Source organism: Phalacrocorax aristotelis, chromosome Z, assembly GCF_949628215.1.
Source record: "Phalacrocorax aristotelis chromosome Z, bGulAri2.1, whole genome shotgun sequence".
Taxonomy (NCBI): domain Eukaryota; kingdom Metazoa; phylum Chordata; class Aves; order Suliformes; family Phalacrocoracidae; genus Phalacrocorax; species Phalacrocorax aristotelis.
In genome coordinates this window covers 66,728,297-66,753,381 of record NC_134311.1, presented here as the reverse complement: position 1 = coordinate 66,753,381, position 25,085 = coordinate 66,728,297, and the positions used below count along the sequence as shown (strand labels likewise).

The following is a 25,085-nucleotide window of genomic DNA, read 5'->3' as shown; positions in this document are numbered from 1 at the left end:
ATCATGTTGCTGTGTACTCCAAAACGGTAATTGCTGTCATTTTTAAAACAACTGTAACAATCCATGTCTGTGAACTTATACATAACACTACAACACACACACAGGTTTGGTTCAGTATTTCATGTTTACTTAGATCTAAGTTTTGAAAGTTTAAAAAGTTATACAGTTATAAACAAGCATTTTTGCCATTCAGCTTTGCAAAAGAAATCAACACAGGATGTAGGCACATCTTTGTTAAGGAACAGGACTTCCTATCTTACACTGGTAATCAACTGGTAAAATAAAATTTTTTTCCAATTTTGTATTAAACACACCAAGACAAACATTAAAGTTTCTTTTTTAATATTGTACCACCAAGATGAATTTTTATCCATTACCTAGTGAGTTCTATTGCCCATGGACAGTCAGGTTCATCCATGTTTTTGAAAAATTTGCAATACAAAGGCAAGATAATTCAGTGTACTCCAAGTGGAGTAAGCTTGGGAACATAAACATACTTGACCAATGTGTGTATTTCCATAAGCTGCCTCCTTACAACCCTGGCAGCTTTCTTAGTGAAGTTTTGTTTCACAGCCAAGCAGCAGATACTAGTGCGATGCTAAAAAAAGGTCTGCAAGATCCGCAGGAACACATGAAGAAAGCAGTTTCAGCAGCAAGATCTACAAAGCTTAGCAAAGTCACAAAACAGACAACTGTTTGGGTTCTACGAGGTTGTCAGTTCCCCTTTCTCCCTCTCCCACCCCTTATAAAAATCTCAGTTCAATCAGAAAACTTTTGGCCATCAAAATTGATTTATCATACCAATAAAATTTACTTCATTCAAAACTACGCATACAGTACACTTCTGCCAGATACCAAGACAAAGGAAAAAACATGGTTGTCTTAATGCACAAGAGGGCCAAAACAGGTATATAAAATAGAAGCTACTTGCATCTTGACACCTTGTTTTTGTGGTCAGCATTACAAGGAGCAGATACCATTTCTAAATATTTAGCTTAACGTATGCAAGAGTGATCCCACACCAATTCCAGATGAGGAATTACTGCAATTAAAAAACCTGTACATTTGCTATATTTGTACAAGTGCAATATTTAACAATTTCAGAATAAAAGGGTAACAAACATGAACGCACTGATTTATTCAGTACATCAAAACGAATTCTTACAAGACTAAAAACAGGACTTAAAAGTAGGATTTGCAGCTGGTCCCCTCATGTTGACATCTCAATCTCAGCAGTTTAAAACCAAACCTTTATTTAAGGCAAATCTTCCACTTTGAGCTACAGTAATACAACCTTGCATTACAGGGACCATGTGTGACACTTGAGGATATACAACTGAAGTTGTAACTTGTACCTACATACCAGACAGACCACACAATTGCCCAGTTCAGAATGCAGTTAAAGCAGTTCTGGGGGTTAAAGCAGCTTTACATTTCTTCAGGTTCTGTGCACGTTCATAACAGGCGAATTTCTGGACTGAAGCCAGATGGCCTGGATTAAACTGTTCTTGTACCTGTAGCCAAGAGTTCCGTGGATGAAATCTCAGTTATTAGCAAGTATCCCCATCCATTTTAAGAGTCCAGGTTTCACTGTTCACAGTAATGCCTTGATTTCCAGTCTCTCCCCAGGAGAGCAACCTTTGAAACTGAGTAGGTCCTCAAGTCTATTTTGAAGAGAACATGAATTCTTGAATACAAAACTAAACATTTTATGATATAGTTTACTGTTTATATCTATTACTGCCAGATGAAGGTGGGACTGTGGCTAGTTATATCCAATTTACAAGAGACTAAACGTTTTTGTACTAGCTGTGTTTTTAAAATGTAGGGTTCAGTTTTCTTCCTGAAACACTGCAAAAAACCATCAATGCAGAAAAATTTACGTTACTTGTAATTGCAATCTACTGTTGAAAACCTTTTTAATATTAGCACTAAAGTTGTCATGATCAGTTTTCAATGCTCAACTGAAAGTGGACTATTTAATTTCACAATTATTTGAATAGCAAAATGTGTGTAGTTTCAACTGCAAAGTGAATCCTATACAGAATATGCTAAGTTAACATGTGATAACAGCTGTTTCGAAGTATTAACATAGATTTCAAGAAACTGTCAACTTCAGATCTGCAATATCATACAACAGCCCTTAGGCTGTGCTCTTAGCTATATGCACATTTCTAAGGAAAAGCATTCTCAGCCTGCAGTAGCAGTCAGGAGCTGCTGTGCTTCTACCACACTAAGGCATGAGCTAGCAAATCTGAACAGATCAGGAACCTGTTGACAGTTCTCCTTCACAGAGCAACGTTTTGTTTTAGCCCACGGGGTGCCATGTCCTCTCAGCATTAAGTCTCTCGCCACTATTGTGGACTCAATTGTTCTACTCACAGCCCGCAGCATCACCCTTAGTGCATTACAGAGCACCTACATATATTTCCAACTGTTTGGATTTGCATGCATTTTATCAAATTTATCAGTTGTTAAAAGTAGTACATTGTAACACATTGAACTATTCTTTATCATCTACTGTCAAATAAGGGGTAAGAAACACATCAGTTTTAACACATTACTGTTAGATGTTGATAGTTCTGACCAAAGTCACCAAACTAGTAAGTGTACATTTACTTAGAATGCGTCAGATGTATGCATTAGCAGTGAAAAAACCCAAGAAGGTCCACCTAAGTGTTACATGCAGCCTAATGTGCACCCAATGTAAAAAGTTACAAACACTGCCCCGCAGGCATGTGATTTCCTGTACCTGTATTACACTATTAGACAGCAGACAATCAGAATTCACTCCAGCTTCAAAATAATGTATGTGAACTGCCCATAATCATTTAAATCCCTGTGCAAATTGCATTCTGTGACTAGCTTTTTCAGCGCCTTCGCTAATTTACCTTGATTATAATTGGAAGCATTTGACTATGATTTAGGCATGCTTATTGCTATGAAAGAAATAAGCCCATCTTCAAACTTACTGTGCAAGTATTTTAATAAGATTTGCACACATCTCAAAAAATTCTATTGTATGACTCCCTGGTCTTGGAGTTACATCAGCTGTAGAAGAGTCAAGCGAAGAGCTCATTGAGGAGGTAAGGGATGTATCTGCAGATTTTCCTTGCGCATCAGCATCTGAATCTTTTTGACATGACCTATAATTGCTCACAGAACCTGATCTCTGTGGAGTTGCAGTCCCAGACTTCACTTCAGTGATTTCATCTAGGGGCCAAGGGGAGAGATGAGGAAAATTAGGTATCAGTATCAAATCAGTTATTGAACAGCAAACATCTTCCCTTTCTCACACTTCCAAATCTTGTTTTTTAAAATCATTAATACATAAACACCTTCTGCAAATATATTTGATACAAAATAAAAGCTTACACATATAGTAACACAGAAGCAAGTGCCCTTATGCAAATTATTCCTGTACTGTGAACTGTGCTCCAGGACTGTTTACACCTAGTTTAGACCAGCACTTGCCATATTTTTCATGAACTAATTTCAGTGGCCAATGGTTCAATTTCAGTTAATTAAAACAAAAGCAGGATAGCATCATAAGGTTAAGCCAATAACAGTTCAAACATTTTGTAGATGCTTTTTGCTAGCATCTACTTTATTTTTGTTCTGTTTTGGTTTTTAGAGTTCGTTATTTTTACTTTGTTTAACTTGTAATAAAAACACAAGTCACTGACACATGAATTGCTAGCATCTACATTAATCTACCCTTCACTTTTGAGAGTTCTTCCCCCATAGTATGTCGTACATTTGGGCTGCACCAGCTTAAGTTTGCCTTCAGTATGAGGAAGAAATACTTTCATCTTATAACTAATGTTCTGCTGAAGTACCTCTGTTCTTACTTTAAATACTGAACATTAGTTTTACTCTCATCTGGCACCAGAAAAGTTATTTCCAGGAGAAATTAGTGAACACAGAAAAGACCGCATTTTCACATCAAAACTACTTTAAACTACAGTTTGGCAAGAGGAACAGAGAACAATTAGCTGTGGTGGAAAGAGAGAAGTCAAATCAGCTTCCCCGCTGGAAGAGAGATGGCAAATCCATGCCCTTGGGTTGTATTTCCTCAATAGTTGAAGGCAGGACTGCTGCAGTTTGCCCTCTCACAGCTGCATGCCTCTGAGCAGTCATGTCCCCTCCAACAGGGATGGCATTTGTCTTGTACTGCAGTAGGTGAGTACAGGAAAGTGATTAGTCCCCTGTGTCAAGTACCACTGGATCCGAGTAAGCACCTGTATTGTTGGAAGGAACCAGGCAGGAACTGCACTGCCAAGTCAGATCAGATTAAACTATCATGACACACAGCCTTAGCTACCCTATACTGTGATCCAGCCCCACTCCAGTAAACCCTTTTTCCATGCCACATGTTTTTCTAAGGATGTCATCTACACCACCGGCTGTAGGTAATTCTGCTTTAGGCTACTACGCCCATGAACAAGCAATGTGGGCAGTCTCTGTTAGCTCCTCCATTCGTTTTCAGGAATTCATTTTCAGGAAGGTATCCAGCTGGATTTGTATGCTGTGTTACTGTCATTCTCTAAGATATATCTTTGTACAGGTTAGACCTACTGCTTTTAAGACTTCAGTTACTGCAAGCATACTACAACTGTCTCAAATTTTGTCTACTACTAGTATTGGTGGGTTGACTCTGCCTGGCAGCTATACCTCAGCACAATGCGGAAGAAAATTGGAAGGGCAAAAGTGAGAACACTCACGGGTAGAAAAAATATAGTTTAATATGAGGAAGAAAGAAAAACAGGAAAAAAAAAAAGTGATGCAAAAGCAATAATTCACCACCTCTCCAAAGCAGGTTGATGCCCAGCCAGTCTCAAGGTTACCTTCCCCAGACTCCCATTCCCTCAGTTTCTTTGCTAAGCATGACATTATATGGCATCAAATATCCCTTTGGTCAATCTGGCTCAGCTCTCCAGGTTGTGTCCCCTCCCAGCGTCTTGCTCATCGCTGGCCTACTCATTGGGTGAGAGAGTGGGAAAAAGAAAGAATAGATACTATGCAAGTACTGCTCAGCAGCAGCCAGAACACTGGTGTGTTATCAACACTGTTGTTGTCACAGATCCAAAACACAGCACCATATAGGCTGCTGTGAAGAAAATTAACTCCATCTCAGCCAGACCCAGCACAGCAATGTACAATCCAAGTCAAATTTAAATGCCTACATGCCAAGCTTTATCTTTACCAGGAAATGTTAATCACATGCTTATTTCAGATCTAAATTAATATTTAAATTTGGGAGTTTAGGTTGATCCAAATCTCACCTCTCACAGCCCTGTCCCCTTTTGCACTAGTGGTACTAGTGCAGGCACAGACACAAAATGGAGCAGTTCAGGAGTGTTATAGCTAAAGAGCTATTATTGAAGGGATGAAGCAGCTAACCATCTGATCACAGGAACACCAGACCAGGAAGGAATAAAGAAACACTAGATCAGCTTAAGCTAATAAAGGTCAACACTTACTTTATTTCTAAAATAAATTAAGGCATGTTTGCATTTAGAATTATTTCCCGTACAACTCCATTAACTTATGTTAAGTCTTCACATACCATCAATGCTACGGAAGTCCAGTAAGTATGTCCTGCTGTCCACCTGATACAACTGTAGACTCATTTTGGAATACGCGCTTGTTACTGGGTTCTTCCTTCGAACACGTAGATAGTATGGATTTACAACCTAGTACAAAAGAGGTTTGAGTTATTTACCAAAACCGCTTGAAAAGCACTGTGTATTGGTTTTGTCATTTCAACTCACTGGTACTATCAAGTGATTTCAGGCTATCAGGCTTATACCTGTTGGAGTTGTAGGGGGTTTTGGGGTTTGGCTTCCCCCCCCCCCCAAGCCATCAGAATAACATTCTTACAGCCCCAACAGAAAAGTTAGACTTGTTAGCAAGGCTTATTTTCCTGTCAGCATGAATAGCCTTCCCCAAAACCCTTCCTGCACAACAAGCACAAGCAGTCCACACAGGCACGTGAGATTATTTTCCAGCGCAGGAGAACACAGTTTCAGAGTTCTAGGCTATGTAACTACACAGCTCAAACAAACAAACAAAAAAATCTACTGTTGACTGCTATAAAGATCCTTTATTCTTTTACCTTCCATTCATAATCTAGTTGTTTAATTGCTCGACAAACTTCAGCCATGATATCATTTGGTCGACTCTGACTCCGTATTCCTAAATGCCACTTAGCTCTTCTTACACCTTGGTGTTTTGATTTCTGTGGATTCAGCTCATCAAGAGTATGGCGAGGACGTGGAGCTTCGGCTACTAAAAATGGCACTCTTTCAGGATGAGGGCGAGACAGATGGTGATCATCAAGAAAAGAATCTGGTGGGCTTGTAGCCAAGTAGAAGTCCTTGGCCTCATTCATTATTCTTCTATTATCTATAATGAGGTGATAAGCAACAGCTAAAGGGTCCTGATGATTTCGGCTGTATAGACAACTTAGCACTTCCTCTTCAGTGCATTCAAACTTCTCACACACTTCTTTTAAGGCTTCATCATCAATCATGGTAGAGCTATATGATGGGTCTTCAGGAAACAAGTATTTTGGAAGGTCCTGCTTAAACCATTCATGTTCCCTATATTTAAAAATAAAAGAAGTCTGAGTATATGTATGTAAAGCATACTTTAATTTAATTTAATACTAAATTCTTTAAAAAATAACATTATTTTTAGTCTGTATAAAAAGAACCACAGTTGCCAGTCCAAGTCCACTTCTGTGCAGAACAGACAATAAAACCATACATAAAGGAAAGTAATCACCACCTTCACAAGGTTTGGCTAGATGTTTTACAGAAGACAGAAAAAATCTACTTTCCTGTAAGTTTTTCAACTACTTGAACTTCAAAAATGTCTTTGTATAACTCAACCAGCTTTTTATATAAATGGTATATTTTTTTACTGCCACTATGTGAGTTTCAAGATATTTTCAACTTTATTTATACTCAATTTATACTACCCACCTTGAGTTGTCCCTACCCAAGTACAAACAATACATAACAAAATTAAGAATGGTGAATAATTTTGGTAGATGTTTGGACAAGGATTTTTGAATATTGGAGTCACATTGTTCCCACCTCAAACAAGCTGCCTATCATTTTTTCACCCCCAGCTGTCTCTTTAAGACTTAAAAGGGTTGAGGGGAAGCTATGGAAGGGTCAGTCTGTACCTCTTTACTACTGTACCCATGGGCTGTATTTGTTAGAGGGGCAAGGAAAGTTACAGAAGGAACCAAATACCTACATTGCCTGATCATATGTAAACCATAAAACTGTTCTGTGTGCCTACAGTAAGCTGCTTAACTAGCCAAAGGGCTAGTTAGTGTCATTAGCATGACACTAATTTTGAAAGTATTCTTGCCTATAGCATAAATACTTCCTACAGATTTAAGAACAGTTGTATGGATGTCATGGTTTAATGCCAGCCAGCAACTAGGCACCACACAGCCACTCGCTCACTCCCCCTCCAATGGGACCGCAAAGAGAACTGGAAGGGTAAAAGCGAGAAAGAAACTTGTGAGTTTCTCCACAGCTGAGACACAGGCCTATATGGAAGAAACCAGATTCTGTTCTAATTCTCAGAGTTGGCTGGCCAATCCATCCACAGTTGGTACCTCCACGTCTGTCCAGGTCATTCAGACCAGGGTGTTGGCATATGATGTCAGTGAACCCTGTACAGACTTATACCACATGGACCACATGCACCAGATTTCATCCAGGTGTTTGGATATCTGTTTGTCATCCAGGTTGCTACCAATCACCTCCACCATGGCTAATTCCCTCAGGTATTGGATACCTCCCTCAATGGTTGTCCATTTTCTTTGGGAATTTGCAAGATCTTCCTTGAAGGGCTACCTGTCCTTCACACTTGATAGGAATTGCCTCCAAAGACTAAAGACCTGCTATTTTCATGATCCCTTTGTCAATGGCCTTATCCCTGGCAAAGGATCCCAGCTGCTAGTCTTCCTTACCCTCCAATTCCTGACTACTGGCCCCAATATCCCAGCATCAGAATAACCAGCTGAGAATTTGCTCACCTGGCTGACAGCTTAAGTCTTTTTGCATATCTCACAGCTCACTTAAGGATAGGGATCAGGTGGCTTCTGCCTTATTTAAGATTTCAGTCCCTCCCTCCTCCCATTCTTACAACTGCGCTGCTGCAGAATAGACTGCCTTCTCTGATTCTCTCTCCTGCTCCCTCTTAAGAGAGTCTTCTTCATCCCTCACTAAATGAACTGACTTCTGCTTCAGTTGTTTCTTTTTAATTATAGGAGCGATCAATACAGTTAAAGGCTGGGTCTCTGGCTTAGCCACAGAGTCTGTTGGTATGTTTTCAGATCCAGAGACCCTGTCTTCTCCTTGACAGTGATATCCTGAAGAAAATGGAATTTTTGGAATTTTCCGCTAAGCCGTAACAATGAACTATGCGAGCTTGGCAAAACAGAATTTGACAGCCAGAGAAGAAAACTGATGGATAGGGAAGCACTTGTTTTATGACTATATCCTTGAGGTGAGCTGAGAGACTCATCAAAGCAAACATCCACCTCAGAAGATGCTGAGGACCACCAGGTGAAAAAGTGTATAGTCAAGGAGAACAACTAATTGGGATGTTGATAAGAACTAAAACAAAATGCCCTTTAGGTGAACTATCCTCATTATAATACTAAAAATCACACCCATAGGCCAGGAACCCACCCCCAAATCAGCCCCTTACTCTCTAAGCATGCATTGGTAAATTTAAAGGGAGCTGTACCTTTAAGTTGAAGCGAGAAGGAAATTAACCAATTATTAGCTGGGAGGTGTGAATATTAGCTGTGACTGACACATTTAGCTGTGTAAATGCCTTGTAGTTTCTCGGTGTGGTGTGCTAGCTTTGTGGGGTTACCACCTAGCACCCATCTTTGTCCAAAAATTAATTAAATAAAATACCTCCACTCTGTGCGTAGTTTGACATTTTGCACATCGGGCAAACACACACACTTTTCAGGGTAACATAAGCACTACTTAGCAACAGCTAAAACGTAAGTGTGCTATCAGCGTTATACTAAATCCAAAACACAGCACTGTACAAGCTACTAGGAAGAAAATAAACTCTATCCCAGCCAAAAGAGAGACAGTGCGCCACATTTTTTGTTCCACTGAAAGAACATGAACATTGCCAACTTCCTAACTTCCAACCCTAAAAGCAGCAGCATTTCCAGTCAGGCAGTACATCAGAGCTCTGTCCTTAGAGTTTCTTATGAAGGGAACAGGAAAACCTAACTAAGCTGCTGCATGAAGAACACAGCTCTATCAGCTACCAATTGTCACACTTGTCAAAGCAGTCACCTTCTCCAGAATCTCCTCTTGGAAGCTGGAGCCTTTGATGGCTATCTGTACCTACAAGCTTTAACTTAATCAATATTGGATGCAGTAATTATCACTCATATACAAATTCATGCCAGGGTTCTGAAGCTAGAAAGTGCCATCTTGCATGTGGAATATTCAGTCTTAAGAGATGATCTTTCAGAGTCTGAAGAAATATGAATAAAAGTAGTAGTGATCAAAGAGCCGTAACTTTCCCTCACACATTTACAATACAGAATAGCGGATCTTAACAGCAAAGACATTTTGCCCAGCAAAGTCAATTCATTATAGTTTTTGCAAACCATTCTGCAAGTAAACAGCTTTGCTACAGCAGTCTTAAACTTCAGAATTCAGAGTTTCTCTGAATTTCTATAGATAATGTATATTTTTTTTTTACTGTGACCTCCAATATTCATTATTTAGCCACTGGAGATGAGAACCATCAGTGCTAAAGCCCAACCACCAGAAGTTTAATTTTTCTTCTCAGTTTAGAAAACATGGACAAGCTATATGAGCTATTTCTTTGTTCTGCATATTTGCACAGACATTATCATTCCAGCATCCTGTGACCGGACAGCAGCTAATGTTTTACCTAATGTCTCTGATCGTTGCCCTCTTCATTGGATCCACTTGCAGCATGTGCTTCAAAAGACTAATTACGGAAGGATTCAGGTACTGAGGGGTATAAAAGATACCATCACATATCTTCTTAAAAAGGGTTGGCACGTGATCATCATCAAATGGCAGTGTTCCACATAACAAAGCATACAGAATAACCCCACTGCTCCAAATATCTACTTCTGGACCTGCATATAATCTGGGAAAGAGTCAATCATTAGTGATTTGTGTTTAGTATATTTAAACAGATTTTCTTCCTTTCTTACATTGTATGACAGTAATCAAAAGTGTATGAACTCAGGACAATTGATCTGTAAGTACTGTTCCATTTCAGTTCTGTGCCATGCCTGCCCTTGAACTTTAGTGTGCCCTGTTACATATTTGAAGGGGCAGGACAAGTACATAGTTTTCCCCTCTGTTGTATAACAATAATCCACAAATCCAATCTAAGACAATGGCAAACAAAGAAACTTGCACCTACTACTAAGAAAGCCCATGTTATATATTGTTATCCCTGTTTTAGCAGAATCTGTGGGAAGTCATCTATCCCCCAAATCTGGGAGGCTGAAAAGTTTAAGACAAGTCCATATCGCAGAACCTGTCACATATTCTGTGTTACTGCCTGAATAAAACAGATATTTGGCCTCCAGTCAGAAAACGGCAATATTAGGGGGGCAGCTGAAAGCAGCAGATTTGACAATCAAGTTCAAAAAAAAAGGAAAGTTACCTTCAGACTGAGTATCTACTCTGCAGCAGATACTTCACCGCTACTCAACTTCACAGCAGACTCTGCCTGTAAATCTATCCATACCTCTACTTCCAAGATCTGAGCTGTGAGATTTTTAAACCAATTCAGGCACACCATACACACTGGATTTGGGGCATCTGACATCACCTCCACCTTACAGGAACTATTCAAAGCTAGTTCACAGAAGCCTTAAATACTCAAGAAAAATTACCAAGACAATTAAAAGTTCGATCCATGGTTTCTCAGCATCAAGCCTGCCAACTGATGTAGTTTTGTAGCCTTTGGAATCAAGCAGCAAAATGACTGAAGTACATGCATGCAACATAAAAGAAACTACCTTCCTGAAATTACTTCTGGTGCAGCATAGTTAGGGGAACCACAGCTTGTTCTTAAAAATTCTCCATCTGACATCATATTTGATAGACCTGAAAGTGTAAAAGAGTAACTATTAAAAATTCAGAGAGCAAAATTATTTCACGCTGCATATACCACCTAGTAATTCAAATTAGAAAATTAACAAATTTATATCCGACAAGAAGTAACATTGTTTGGAATTACTGAAATTTTCATAAGCATGCCACATAATCCTCCATTTACTTTACCAGAAATTGTAGTAACATCAATCCATTATTGCACTCAACCTAGAGATATTTGAGAACATGTTTATTCCAAGGCAAAAAACAGTCCAGTTTGGACGACACAGGCATGACAGAACAAAATTGCTCTAAGGAAGATGGAGCAGCATAGCAAGATAGCATTTTGGTCATTAGCAAGAAAGTCTTAAAAACCATATTCACTTGTAAATGCCAAAGTGGAAGATGCTACCACAGAATTGCCTAAAATTCTATAATAGGTTATACAGAGTAAAGGAACAGAGGAGTATATGACTTCATCACAGTTTAGACACCTACACTGCTCAGCTGGCTACTGAATCTCTGCAGTTCTGTAGTTTGATTTTCAATATTCTTTTAGTAATTAAAGAGTACTTCAGAACTAGGCCATCTTCATTCACCAGTCCCTGGTATAGTCTAATATCAGTAAAGCACTACCACTTCTAGAATAGCTGTGGAAAATACCTTCTAGTTTCCTCAGTAGAGGCTGCATGATCAAGACTACCATAAACCAGACAACTCAGTTTCCAAGAAGAAATTCTGCCCTTTTATGGGGTGGTGGGAGGGAGGCGGGCACAGAGGTGAAAAAGTACAGCTTGGCTAGCTTTCATATTCTATATATGCTGCTCTGTCTACAGCTTTGCTGATACTTAAGTTACAGTACGATATTTTTATAAGGTACTGTTCATTTCCTCACCACATATACCATTTCACCCAAACCATTTTCTACACAAAAGAAATCAATACAAATCCCAGTGCCCACATATTTGAACACTACACTTTTAAAATATTCTTAGAGTATGCAGCATTACCTAGCATCTTTCACCAGAGACATCAAAGTGCTTTACAAGGGCAGGTATGTCTACAAGAGATTTATTGCGATGATATAGCAGTATTGATACCTTACTATGCTTATATGGTGACTTTTCCTGATTCAGATAGCTCCAAGAACTAGCTGCCAGTCTTCTCAGCAGCTGTGTCACTAACAACTGGTATAAACAATTAAGCTTTCTGATTAGTTAGGCAGGTATACAGCAAAAAGCACAGGAGCTTGCAAGATTAACTCTTCTTAATTTACCTTTTATGCTTTCATTACACTTTTCAATCACATCTTTGGAGTTTTTAAACTGACTTTAGAGTAGTTTAATAGGACTTGTGTATTTTCCTATAGCAATGTGGTTCTTAAACATGATGAACGTTGTACTTCTGAGAGAATTAAGCACCTACATTTTACAGATGGTACAACAGGCAATAGGAGTGAATTTTGAAGGCGAAAGGTCAGGAACTAAGTCTAGTTAGCACTTTGAAGAAAATATGATTAAGCAAAGTGAAACAAATCAGTGCACAATTTCACCCAGTCACAGAAAATACCTGAAAAGAAAGCTTGAGAGGAAAACAAATTCTACGTATGTGCAAGAACATAATTTTGCTTTACATTCATACTCATCAGGTTCTTGTACTGTGTCCCACCACCAAGTATTCAAGTATACACATTTCATAAAATATTTTAAACATTAAATATTTCCCATAGGCATTAACAGGATCTAAATAACACTAGAAATGCGATCAGATATAAAATAGCAATGCTTACCAAAGTCAGCTATCTTGGCATTCATGTGTGCATCAAGCAGCACATTCTCAGGCTTCAGATCTCTATGTACTACCATATGCCTGTGACAGTAATCCACACCAGAAAGAATTTGCTGGAACAGACGCCTACTTTCCTTCTCATCAAGCTAAGATAGACAAAGGTTTTAAACAATTATAAGACAGTGGAAGATAACTTGGGTTTCATTTATATTAATTAAAGGAAGTTCTCCCATGACCTAAAGTTACCATTTATAGTTTTGATACTTTATACAGCACAGTATCAGAACTTGTAGCAGAAGGCTTCATAGCTCACACCACTTTGTACCACAGCTCCAAAATAAAACATACCACTAACTCAGAAAGTCACTGAAATTTCTCACCCTTTTGAAATTTGTTAGGCAGATGTTACATACTCAGTAACTAGAAACATTAGCACCCAAACATTAACTTTGTCTAACTGGAATATCAATGAACTCTGACATTCATGCACAGCTTAAGTTGACAAAAGCAGCTGACGTACAGTACAGGAGTGATAAATTTTAGCTGCTATTTATGCTATTATCAACTAGCCCCAAACAGCAGGCTTAACTGGGCATTCCCTATGAACATGCCCTAATCCATGCCACAAGTTTGTTCTAACAACTAACTAAAAGTATCCTGGCTATCATTTGATCGCTTGTCAAAAGTTACTTCAGAGCTTTCACACAAACTGTTCTACTAGTAGAAGAGGGTAATAAGGGCACAATGGTAGCTTTCCAATAAAGGATTATACTGAAGAAATAGTTTTCAGCTACTCCAGCTGGATACATATCCACCCAGTTTGTACCCAATAATTGTAAATTAACATATCAGTTGAGAGGAAAAATGCTATGACAAAGTCATACATAAAGATCTGAAACATGTTGACATATAAACATTTTTACTTTCAGAACAAGATGTAGCCATAAAGTATATTTTAATTGTTAACAGCCAACTTAATGCTGAATACATAAACACAAACCTTCATTTAACGGTGTGACCAGTACCCCCTGCTTCCCAACACTGGTAATGTGGTTAGCATAACTAAAACCATTTTATGAGGCAAGAGGCCATTCTCTGAGTCACATATTTGTGCCCCTTCCCTCATTATCATGCACTGAAGGTCCTGTGAACCAAGCAGACAAACCCAACAGATTTCTTCTTCCCCTCCGTACCAGCCTCAAGATTCCTGGGTACCAGACCAGTCACCCCCTTTCTCACTAGACTTGAAGGTCCCAGGCACTCAGCTAGCCAGGTGGTGGTGACGACTCCCTCACAGAACAAGGAAGTGTAACCACACCCAGAGTACTGTACATGAAAATCAAGCAGTTACAAGTCTGAAGTGGGGAACATGGACCAGAACTGCTGGACAGTGAGACCCATCACCCCCCCCAGCAGCTGGGGACGCCTCGACGATCCTCTGCTTCCTCTGAGGGCTGAATGACTCGTATTCTTCCATCTGATTTTCCAGTCTAGACTGTGATTGTTATATTGGTAGAGCAAACTATGTATTAAGATTTGACCCGGTCTGCAGAAGGTCTGGGTCATTAGAAATGGTAAGTTGTATTATAAATTCTGTATTATAGCACATACAGTTTGTACTACAATGATTCTGCTTGTAGAAATCCTGTGTCACTCTAATCGTAAGTTCTGTGCTACACTAATCATTATGCCCTGTTAAGAAAATAAAGCTTTAATTATATCATTCTGCTGAAGATCCCCAAGAACCACCAGTCTGTCCCCTCAGTGTCAGGTGACAAGAATGTTGCAAAAGCAATAACAGAATGCAAGTCGTTGATTTGTAGAGTTGGTCTACTTCTTACCCTTCCATTTTTACAGATATAATCAAACAGTTCTCCTCCTGAAACATATTCCATCACCATGAAAATGTCAGTTGGTGTACTGATGACCTGGTACCTGACAAGAGAAGGTATCTGTTAGTCTACACACTCAGTAAAAGAAGCTAATTATATTCAGTTAAAACCAAAGGTGTGCAAAGAGTCAGACAGAAGTATACTTTAAAATGTTTATCAGCTGATTTACAGCTACTGGAATGACAATATTTTTCAGAAGCTATTTCCTCTCCTTACACTATGTGAAGCTGTCATTGTCAAAACTAGCAGGAAATTTGGATTCCCCACCAGGAATATCAGTCTTTCTACTTGCAAATGACTAAGCTTACTCCAAATGATTTCTGTGAAACTATTTACAGTGCTGCCTCGCAGACAGCTTGGTATAGTGAGGAAGGAATTCAAAAGGACTTTGCTAGTGTCTCAAAAATACACACTTTTCAACCTTAATATGCAAAAAACCCTGACTTGCCATAAATAAAAAGTATAATTCAAGAGTAGAAAAAATTGTTCATAATAATAATGAATATAATCTTTTACAGAGACTTAAATTTGTCATTAGTATAAGATTGATCGACACTCTGGTTATTACATTCTTATCATTCTACTTCACTTAAGTTTAAAAAAAAAAAAACCTCTGAAGTTTTGAAACAACTAGTTTATGGCCAAACACCCCATTTAAGATATTTCTTTTGTACTATATATCCTTACCTAAAAGTTGTCTAATTTTTTTCCCCTTACAATAGTCAGAAGTGATCAATTTTTAATGGAACAAGAAAATGAACACTGGTAACACTTCAGCCAAAATTCAGATATTCTATTGAGAAGACAGCAGGCAGCAACTGGATGAAAAATTAATGTTTCAAGGTACTACACTTAAGCATGGAAATATCCAAGTTGTAATTAATAACTGAATTCACACATACATTACAGAACTGCAGTGTTCTTCAAAATGCTGATTGCAGGACAAAGCAGAAAACAGAGGTGATTCCACTTACTGAGATAGGTTATTCTTGAACTACATAGGCAGCAGCAGGTTCAGACTATCCAGGTGAATGTGTGTCCACACATATATATGTGGATCTACTTTAACAGGTTAGTATTATAGTGTAACATTTCAATAATCTCAACGCCCTCCTGAGGCAGTTACCAACACAAGATCTAAATTAGGTTTATCTAAAATCTTACAGTCCAAGAGGCTTCACGTTTACTGATTTTTCTACTACCTTGGTTGAAAGTACTTCATGTACTTAAATATCAACAACATTCTGAAGACACGGCTAAGACACTACTACAGAAATAGCATTTTAATCCTTCTACTCCAAAAGTTACAGACGTGCTTCTCTATAGTCAGCTCATTTTTTCTGGTTATGGAAAAGGAGGTTGTGGAATAGTCACACACCTATAATATAAACATGGTTATCAAATCACACAGCATAGAGGACCAGAATGCAAAAAGAAGTAATTTTACACAGGAAAACAAGAGGAGATGCTCCAAATGTTTTTATTTAAGGAGTGGTATAGAAAGAAAATCTTATTGAAACAGGCTTGCAATTGTATATCCTGGTAAAGCAGCATATTAATTATTTTGTAAAGCACAGAAATGTTCCAAATTAGACACTGTCTAATTTGTAACGTTAAGCTGAAAAAATCTGTTTCCCTTTATCCCAAATGTCTTAAGCTGCTGTCTAGCAGTTCCCCAATCCTGGTAGCCCAAGCAGTATGATCCTAAGTTACTAGCAAGTCTGCCTGCACAACAGCATCACTCATATCTCAGATGCTTTTTATACACAGGCTTATAATCCTTCTGCTTTAGAAATACAAGCTAATCAACTGAAAAGTTGTGGATCCATCAATTTTTCCATCATCTCCTACATCTTGTCCTTTCTCTCCACATGCAGGAGAAAAAAATTCTCCCCGCAATTCGCTGAGAAGGAAACTATCATCTGACACCTGCTAAGCTGACTTAACAGTTTAGCAACACTGCAAGTACACATTCCTGTTCCACCCCCATATCTCAGTTGGTACACTGACACTTCGTGTTTTGTTTCGAGTACAGGTACGTCCTTTGGACTCATTAATGAACTCTAACAGGCAGCACTAGCAATTTTGCAGCCAAATCAGCTTAATAGTCTTCTGAAAACTAACTCACTGAAGATGTTAGTGAGTTGATCTTACATAATCCAAATCAGCTTCAGTGTAAGAGCTGTTGCCAAATTAAAAGGAATGTATAGGGACGGCATGTCAGTGGCAGCAGTGTCTTAATACTGCCAATAAAAAACACCAACACCATGATTAAGGCAGTGAAAATCACCCATGCTCTGGGGCTGCAAGTTAACTTTTCAGGAAATGAAAGGCAAAAAAGTCAGTGGCATTTATAATTTATTTCCTCAGACCAGACATGAGGGATCTCCTTTGTGACATATTTAATTATACTGTGAACTCCACTGTTGAAGTATTTATCAACTAACAGATGTAAACAGGCACACTGTAAATACCACATTTAGACAAGCAGTGGCAGCTATATTGAAGGATTCTGAAACAGTCACATTATCACTGAATATCCTTAATTCAAAAAAATGTCAGAGCACCATCTGCATTGGAAAACCTTAGATCACTGCCAGCACATCACGAAAAGCATATCTCAAGTATGAAAAGACAATAAACTTACTATAGAAACACCCTTTACAATCTTGCTAATAACTCATCTTCTAAGCAGAGAAAAGATCAAACATAATGAGAAAAAGAAAACTGAAGTAGCAGCTAAAAACAGAGATGGATAATACTAGAAGTATCTATCATAACTATCCAAAGAATTTGTAAGCAAGATCTAATGGAAGCTCTCCAGCCTGCAGAAAAGATCAGTTTTGTAAACACACATTACAGAGGACACTGAAAATGGCTACATACTTAGAAATTGGTTATTTTCCTGACAAGATACTGCTAGTAGTACTGCTCTTTAAACATGTTTCAGATCAGTGACAGCAAAATAAGATTACTGCTTAAATATGTTTGATTATAGCAAGCAAAACTTACAGCTTGATTATATGAGGATGCCTGAAGAGTTTGAGGTTCTGAATCTCCCTGCGGATTTTTCCTACAACATCAAGGCTGCGAATCTTCTGTCGATTCAGGATCTTCACTGCAACTTTATGCCCAGTTAACTCATGTTTGCCAACTGCAAGGAACAAGGAAGTATTTAGTCAGGGTTTTCAATTGCTCTGTAAAGACATTAATTTGCCCATTTCAACTGTAGCCAAGATATAAAAGTTGTTAGCATTCCATATATTCCCATTATATTTGGGGATGTTGAAAACCAGATGGCATGTCATTTCTTGTGCCCTACTCCAGTTTCTCCCACAATTCTATCACTAGAAGATGAATGGGCTATGTAAGAAAAACATTAAACCTAACCCTCAGAAGTCTTTCAGGAGTGCAATAATGTAGTCATACTGCAAACAAAGCATATTCCAAAACACTGCCATGCTTGCTGGTTAGGGAGACCATCTTCTCTCCCCAGGTAAGTCCCTCCAAGCTTTTGGCTCACTTGTTAATGCACTCAGGCAAGTTGGCCTGCAGCACTTCTACTTTATCTGCAAGGATCACTCTTACTAAAGAAGTCACTGCAATCCTTCCCTGAAGAATCCTGTTTCAGCAATTACCACTGAATTGCCACTAAGAGTATCCGAGCAGTTTACTTGAAAATTACTTACTTATCTGTCCTTGGATCAGTTTGACCCTGTATATGCCTTACAGTCTGTGCAGTAAACACCAGAGCCTTCTTATATAAAATAAATGTCAAAAGCCACAGGAAATGCACAAAATAAAATAGTAACTAAAAGAAGCAATGCAAACATTCAACCTCATACATTCCTCAGTTTCCTTCCTACTTCTAGGAAAGTTTAATTTTTCTTTCAGAGGAGCTCAAAAGTATGAAATATTTTATAGACAGTTACCCCTTAAAGTCCTTAATTTTGCAGGTGCTATTGGGAGTAGCCATAAAAAGTTGCTAAGAATATTTTTCTTAAACCCAACACCGGATCACAGATAAACCATAGAAGGTAAGTAACTCTTCTGCTAGAAGGCTTCACTATCTGCATTGGTTTCTGCATGCAGTGACTGTAACTACATGACTTTTATTCACCACCCTGATTCCTACCTTTTGAAGATAAACCAGATTCTAGGGACACCTACATAGTTCATCCTTGTCCACTTCGATGGACACCACTGACAGACCTGTGCTGAACACGTTACTCGCTGATCTGGGTGCCTGTCCTCACTTGAGGATTGAGCTAATCCCTACACTTCAAGCTTCATTTAAATATATCCATGGAAAGCTGTGATAAACAGCAGTGATCTACAAAAGCCTTTCTGCATTCAATTTGGATAGAATTAGCAAACACCTATCAAACTGTAAGTCTCATTCCCAACGCAAGGCTCTCCTGCTGCCTTTTGCCTCTATATTGAGCTAAACATCAAATGAAAAGAAATTCTTAGCAGACAGAGATAATGATAAGCATCTGAGTGATTATTCTTAAAATAAAAAGATAGCCACCGTGTAAAATAAAGCAGTTAGTCTAAAATGCTGCAGGGAAGCAACTAACTAGTGGATAATCCAAGACCCTGAACCACCACAATGCAGTGGTGACATGCTTTTTTTACCTGAGAATACAGAAAGAGTCTGCTGTAAAGTGAAAAAACCACATCCCCTCATTCAGAGGAGCCATTACCTCAAAACGGCCATAATAACCAAAACACTGGACAGGCACATTCGCACTACTGAAGAACGCAAGACAAAGCCCACATCCATCACAAGTTCTAGACAGACCACAAAGGCTTGGGAGGTGGGTGACTGCAACTGTAAAATCTTGTCACCTGTGAGAATTATTTGCTTTCAACCACATCTACAGTTAAAGCAATTACATCCCCTTCGTCTTCTTCAGTTCAAGTGTGATTGAAGTTTTAAAGGAACCTAACAAATTACATCACCTATGTTCAAACCCTAAGGAGTAATGAATCATTAGTGTAAAACATTAGAAAAGCAACTATTCCACTTGAATCACAAAGTCTTTGCCTACCAATAACATGAACTGAAGCCAGAAGTATTTGAAAAAAATCTTTAATCAGTCAATTAAAATTTAACATTAACTTTGGTTAGTAAGAAACAGTTTCTTAGAAACTAACAAAAAATCAGACATATGAATTCGCATCTTCCTTTATTTTTACAAAGTACATTTAAGAATGTGTTTAATTTAGTAAGTAGCACATATATTCGAGCAATTCTACAGCTTAGTGCATAAATATAGTTCTGACATGCATTGTGTTATAAAGTCTCATTTATCAGCCAATGTGTTTCATTTCCAATTTGTCAGTCTACCTTAGAAGAAAAATGGAATTTCATTAGAACTCTGAAAAACAATAGCAAGTAATTTATTAGCTATAACAATTTATGTTCAGTATGCAAGGCACATAAGAGTTTTTCACAACACATTTTCCATTCAGTGTAATTAAACAGTAACATTAGCAGTTGACTGAAACCAATTCTAGCTGTCACAACCTTCAAGACTGCACGTCTCAAGCCTTGATTTTATTCACTGACTGGGAGAAAACAAGATTTTCTGCTTCTTCAACGCTGTTTGCCAACTTTGAATAAGTTGTTGTAGTGAAAACATACTGTGGTTTTGTGGTGGTGCAAAAGTATCCCAAAAGTCTGTTCATTTGCTTAAGACATTTCAAATTGAATCCCTATTTTCTTCAGCAATGTTTGCCTACCCTTTTTAATTCAATTTAAGATTATAACAAACCTAGCTTTCCAAGATACGACTTTACGATAGCCATCTACTTCGTGAAACAGAACTGCTTTCTTGGATATTGTTCAAGGTATTTGTCATCAGTAAAATATCAGACGCTAACTGGTAACAGACTGCTGACTATTTTTGAATTCGGCATAAAGACAGAACGGAAACCAAGACCTCAGACGGTAACATCAGGTAGAAAAGTAAGCAGCCAGTGTTAGCTTTCTGAAAGCTACTTTGTATTACCTGACAAAAGTTTTACCTATTTAAGGGAAGGCTCACAAATTAGAAGTAATCAAAATATGTTAGTCACCCTAACCCTCAATGAGCCATCAGTCCTTCAAAAGAATCACTGCAGAAAGTTCACTTTACAGTCCTATTACTTCCCTGTCTTTCTTTATTTTCTGATAACACCATTTCATTCAAGCTTCACTATGGCTATGCCTAGCACCAAGATTTCCAACACAGTGACAGAGTCTCAAAGTAGCAGTGACTTCTTTTAACTATTGAAGTGCAGGAGCAACAGTCTCTGAACTCAGTTCAGCAGGTCTTCAATTGGAAGAGAAAGCTGACTACGAGGCCATCTGGAGTAAATATAACATTCTTATGGAATATAGGTACTAGCCATGAAATCTGTACGAAAAAAGCTGAAAAAGCGTATGTTGTATTTAATGAAACATTTCTGCGATATGGCAAAAGCCTTTTTTTTGCTTGCCTTGAGCTGAGGTTCAGAGGAAAATCTGAAGTCTTTAAAAGTATGAGCTAAACAAATGTTTTCACTAACATAAAACACACTGTGAGTTAATTTTGTGCAAAGGCATATGGCTGCACAACATCAGATAGTAAAATGACCTTCACCATCCATTTCCAGGTCTTTTATTGCCTTGACCAGGACAACCTATTTATTTACATCAGTTTTGCAGTCCATACAGACCAGGGTTTTTAAGCTAGTTCTACAGACTGGAACAATCACTGTACATTTACAACCTTAATTAGTACCCCTCAGTTTCTTAGTACAAATCACTAGAAGCCTAACCATTCTTCCTTTTATGAAAGCTAATTTTTATTTCCAAATATTTTTGGAAATAATGTTTACATTTGGTTTCAGCAAGAAACATCAGTAGTGGGCTTTTTTTAAAAACAAAAAAAAAGAAAAATTTTAAGTGACAAAAATAGGGACAGATCTTTTACACTGAATCCTGGTAAAGTTTAAGTAAGAATGTATATCACATAATAGACGTAGATTCAGTACCTTCTTCTAACTCACAGCTTTCCACTTCTGTGGCATTTTAGCTTTGCCTAGACATTGGTTCTAAAGAGACGTCTCCTCCGTGACTGTCCATCTGAGGCACAGCCAAGTGAACTGAGCCAGCCAGCAGTTAATTCAAGCTAGTGCAGCCAGATGAACAGTTGAAACTCAAAAACCATCACATCAGTAACAGTTATCTGTGAGGGTTAAAGGGTAAGCAACAGGATTAATTCATCTGACAGCTACCCTGACAGCAGGAGACGTTTAACAACTACGAAGTAAAGCACTGGTTTTCCAGTTCAACCTTTACAGGCTACCACCACTGTTAAAATTAAAGATCCACTTTCAATAAGCCATATGCCCGAACCCTGCATCATGTGAGCTTAGGGAAAACCCTAACTGAATTTTAAAAAGTGAACACATTTGTTATAGTTTTTCACTTTATTGTCAATTGATGAAAGAGTAAGAGTCACCAGAGAAGGAAAATTATGAGGATTACAGGAAAATTACCACAGATCTGGTATTAAATGAAGAAAAGTGCATGCTCAGAGGAAAACCAGTGCATTGTAGATAAAATACATCCTTTATTAAGTACAGCTAAAGCAAGACAAAACTAACACAGTATGTCACATAGGGACAAAAAAACCCCCACAAACTTAAAAATCTTTTCTATGGAACAGAGCATTAGACCATGAACACTAACATTTGCTTCCAGATCCTCAGTAAATTCCCAAGTCACTTAAAGAAGGTACTCAGTATGCAGAACAATGCTGCCTTGCACAACAAAGTGATTTCTCCCCCATCCTTAACAAAAAAATGTGTTAATACATGCACATGCGTGCTCCTCACACAATCAATAGTTACAAAGCAGCCGAAAAGAACACCTAACATTGATCAAATAAGGCAGACAGAACAGCATTATGGAAATAGAGCAACAGTAAAACTGGCAACTCTTTTTTCAATTAAGTGTTTCAAGCTAACTGCATTTCATGAAATATTAACAGGAGTGACATTCAATAATATATTAAAATTGTAACAGTAGTTCCACAAAGAGACCATCTTTCAAGGTTTCAACTCCAGACATCTTTTTGCCAACACAGTTAACAGCAGCAGTACTGCAACAGCGCTCTCTGAAATTTAAGAGTGTATAGAACATTTATGTGTATACCAACCTCAGTTTTGTGCCGTGCACTGCAGGGGCGGGATGGGGGGGACACCCCCCTACCCCCACCCCATCTTTGACTTCTCCCCTCAAACCAGGCAGACCCTCCATGAGGAAAGAGAACCTGATGCCTGTCCTCTGCCCCATCTCATTTCCTCCCTATTTAAGGAGGCGCTAAACTCCCAAGGAAAGGAATGGTACTGCAGCTGCCAGCTGGGGATCACTGCTCCCAGGTGGCTGGGGGTGTCACTTTATAATCCCGCCTTGAAAAAAAGGAGACTCGAAGGGCTCTACTTTCAAAATATTTTCCACTGCTTTCCTAGATATTCTTAGAGACAAGTATGCTCTTATTTTCTATACATTAGTAATTTCTTCAGAACACACCAATAGCTGAAAGAGAACAGAGAACATACAACATCTACACTGAAAAAAACATTAAAAGTCAGGTAGCACATGAGACACAACAGGATAAGCTGTGTTCTTCTACCGATTATAATCATGAGTAATCCATAATGTTAACGATAAAAAAACCTTATGAAGAACACAACCTGAGTCTAGTCTGAATCGTTTGTGAAAGGGTGTTTCCAATTTGTGCACCTCAATATTTGAACAATTCTCCCAAACAACACAGCGGGAACAGAATAAGCTAAAGCACTGTTTTTCCACCTGTGGTAGACAGCATCAAGGAAAAGTTTAACTTCTATTTTATTCCTACCAGGCTTCAAATTTGCCGCACTGCATCTGCACCACTACTAAGACAATTTTTTGAAGTCTGAGCTGAAAAAAAACTTTGATAACGACTGGTCATCTAGATTTAGCATGAAGTCTTTCCATATCTGTGGGCCAGCTATGTTGCCAGTTAATCCAGTAACCCCAGACTCATCCTTTTAAACTAGTTTTTCTCTCTCTTTGTAGGGGAGATCTGGCCTTCCTTATAAAGGCATCAAGTGGTGGCCCTGGTGCAATGAACGGACAGCTCAAGACTTCCTGCTTTCATTACACATCCGAGGCTATTTTAAATAAATGCAGCATCATTCACCTCCAGTAGGTATTTCCGTAAATAGAGAAACGAAAGCTGTTCTCCCGCAGCTGCCACCTCCCGCTGCGGGAGGGCGCGCCCCGCACCCCCGGGCTGGGCCGGCGGCCCCGCCCGCAGCCGCCGCCGCCGCCGGGGCCCAGCCTGCTGCTAACGGCCCGCGCAACGCGCTCCGCTCCCCGCAGCCCGGCGGGGCAAGGGCGCCCCGCGCCCCGCTCCCCGCCGCTCACCCTTGACTTTGCCGAAGGTGCCGACGCCGAGCGTGTCGCCAAGGATGTAGTGTCCGATCTTCACCCGCCCATGCTCATGCTTCTGTTTATCCGCCGCCGCCATCTTGACCTACGCCTTGAGTCTGCGCACGGCGCCGCGCTGGGCCCGAGGGCCAGAGGAGGAGGAGCAACCACACTGTGCCCGCCCGCACCGAAACGCGGAAGTGGACGCCACGCTGACCTCTTTCCCGCCTTCCTGGGGACAAACCATTGCTGTTCGCGGGGGGTGGTGGGGGGGGTGTGATCGGATCTGCCCAGCGGCTCTTCGGGGATGCAGCTCCGGGGCGGGGTGAGGGGCCGGGAGGGGGCCCCTTTTCACATCCACTCCCACCCGGGAGCAGAGGGGATGCCCCCGGGTCTGGGAGCGCGGCGGGGAAGGCGGGCGCAGGGAACTCCGCGGTGGTGACGGCCGTTCCCCTCAGCGCTGGCGCCGTGCGAAGGGTGGCCTGATCCCGCCGGTGGTGGTGGCGGCGGCGGGCCTCGGGGGTCAGGAGAGATACTGATATCCTGAGGAAAACGGAATTTTCCGCTAAACAATAATAATGAACCACGTGAGCCCGGCAAAACAGAGTTTGGCGGCCAGAGAAGGGAGCCGAAGGATAGGGAGGCAGTTGTTTTACAGCTATATCCTTGAAGAACAGAGAGACTGATAGGAGGGAACATCCTGCCTCAGAACACACTGAAAGCTGGGTGATAAAGTGTATAGTCAAGGAGGACAACTAATTGGTATGTTGATAACTAAACTGAAGTGTCCTTTAGGTGAACTAT

At 39.5% G+C, this 25,085-nt stretch overlaps 1 protein-coding gene across 1 annotated transcript; it reads right to left on the bottom strand.

The window, feature by feature from the left end:
- Positions 1-105: 105 nt before the first annotated feature.
- On the bottom strand, positions 106-24,419 carry PRKAA1 (protein kinase AMP-activated catalytic subunit alpha 1). The gene is made up of 9 exons (XM_075078125.1): positions 24,279-24,419; positions 17,843-17,984; positions 14,780-14,873; positions 12,940-13,084; positions 11,075-11,162; positions 9,964-10,188; positions 6,119-6,605; positions 5,570-5,696; positions 106-3,213 (listed from the first exon to the last, which is right to left on the bottom strand). The coding sequence occupies exons 1-9, from the start codon at positions 24,379-24,381 to the stop codon at positions 2,969-2,971; spliced, it is 1,656 nt and encodes a 551-aa protein (XP_074934226.1). The 5' UTR covers positions 24,382-24,419; the 3' UTR covers positions 106-2,968.
- Between the last annotated feature and the right edge of the window lie 666 nt (positions 24,420-25,085).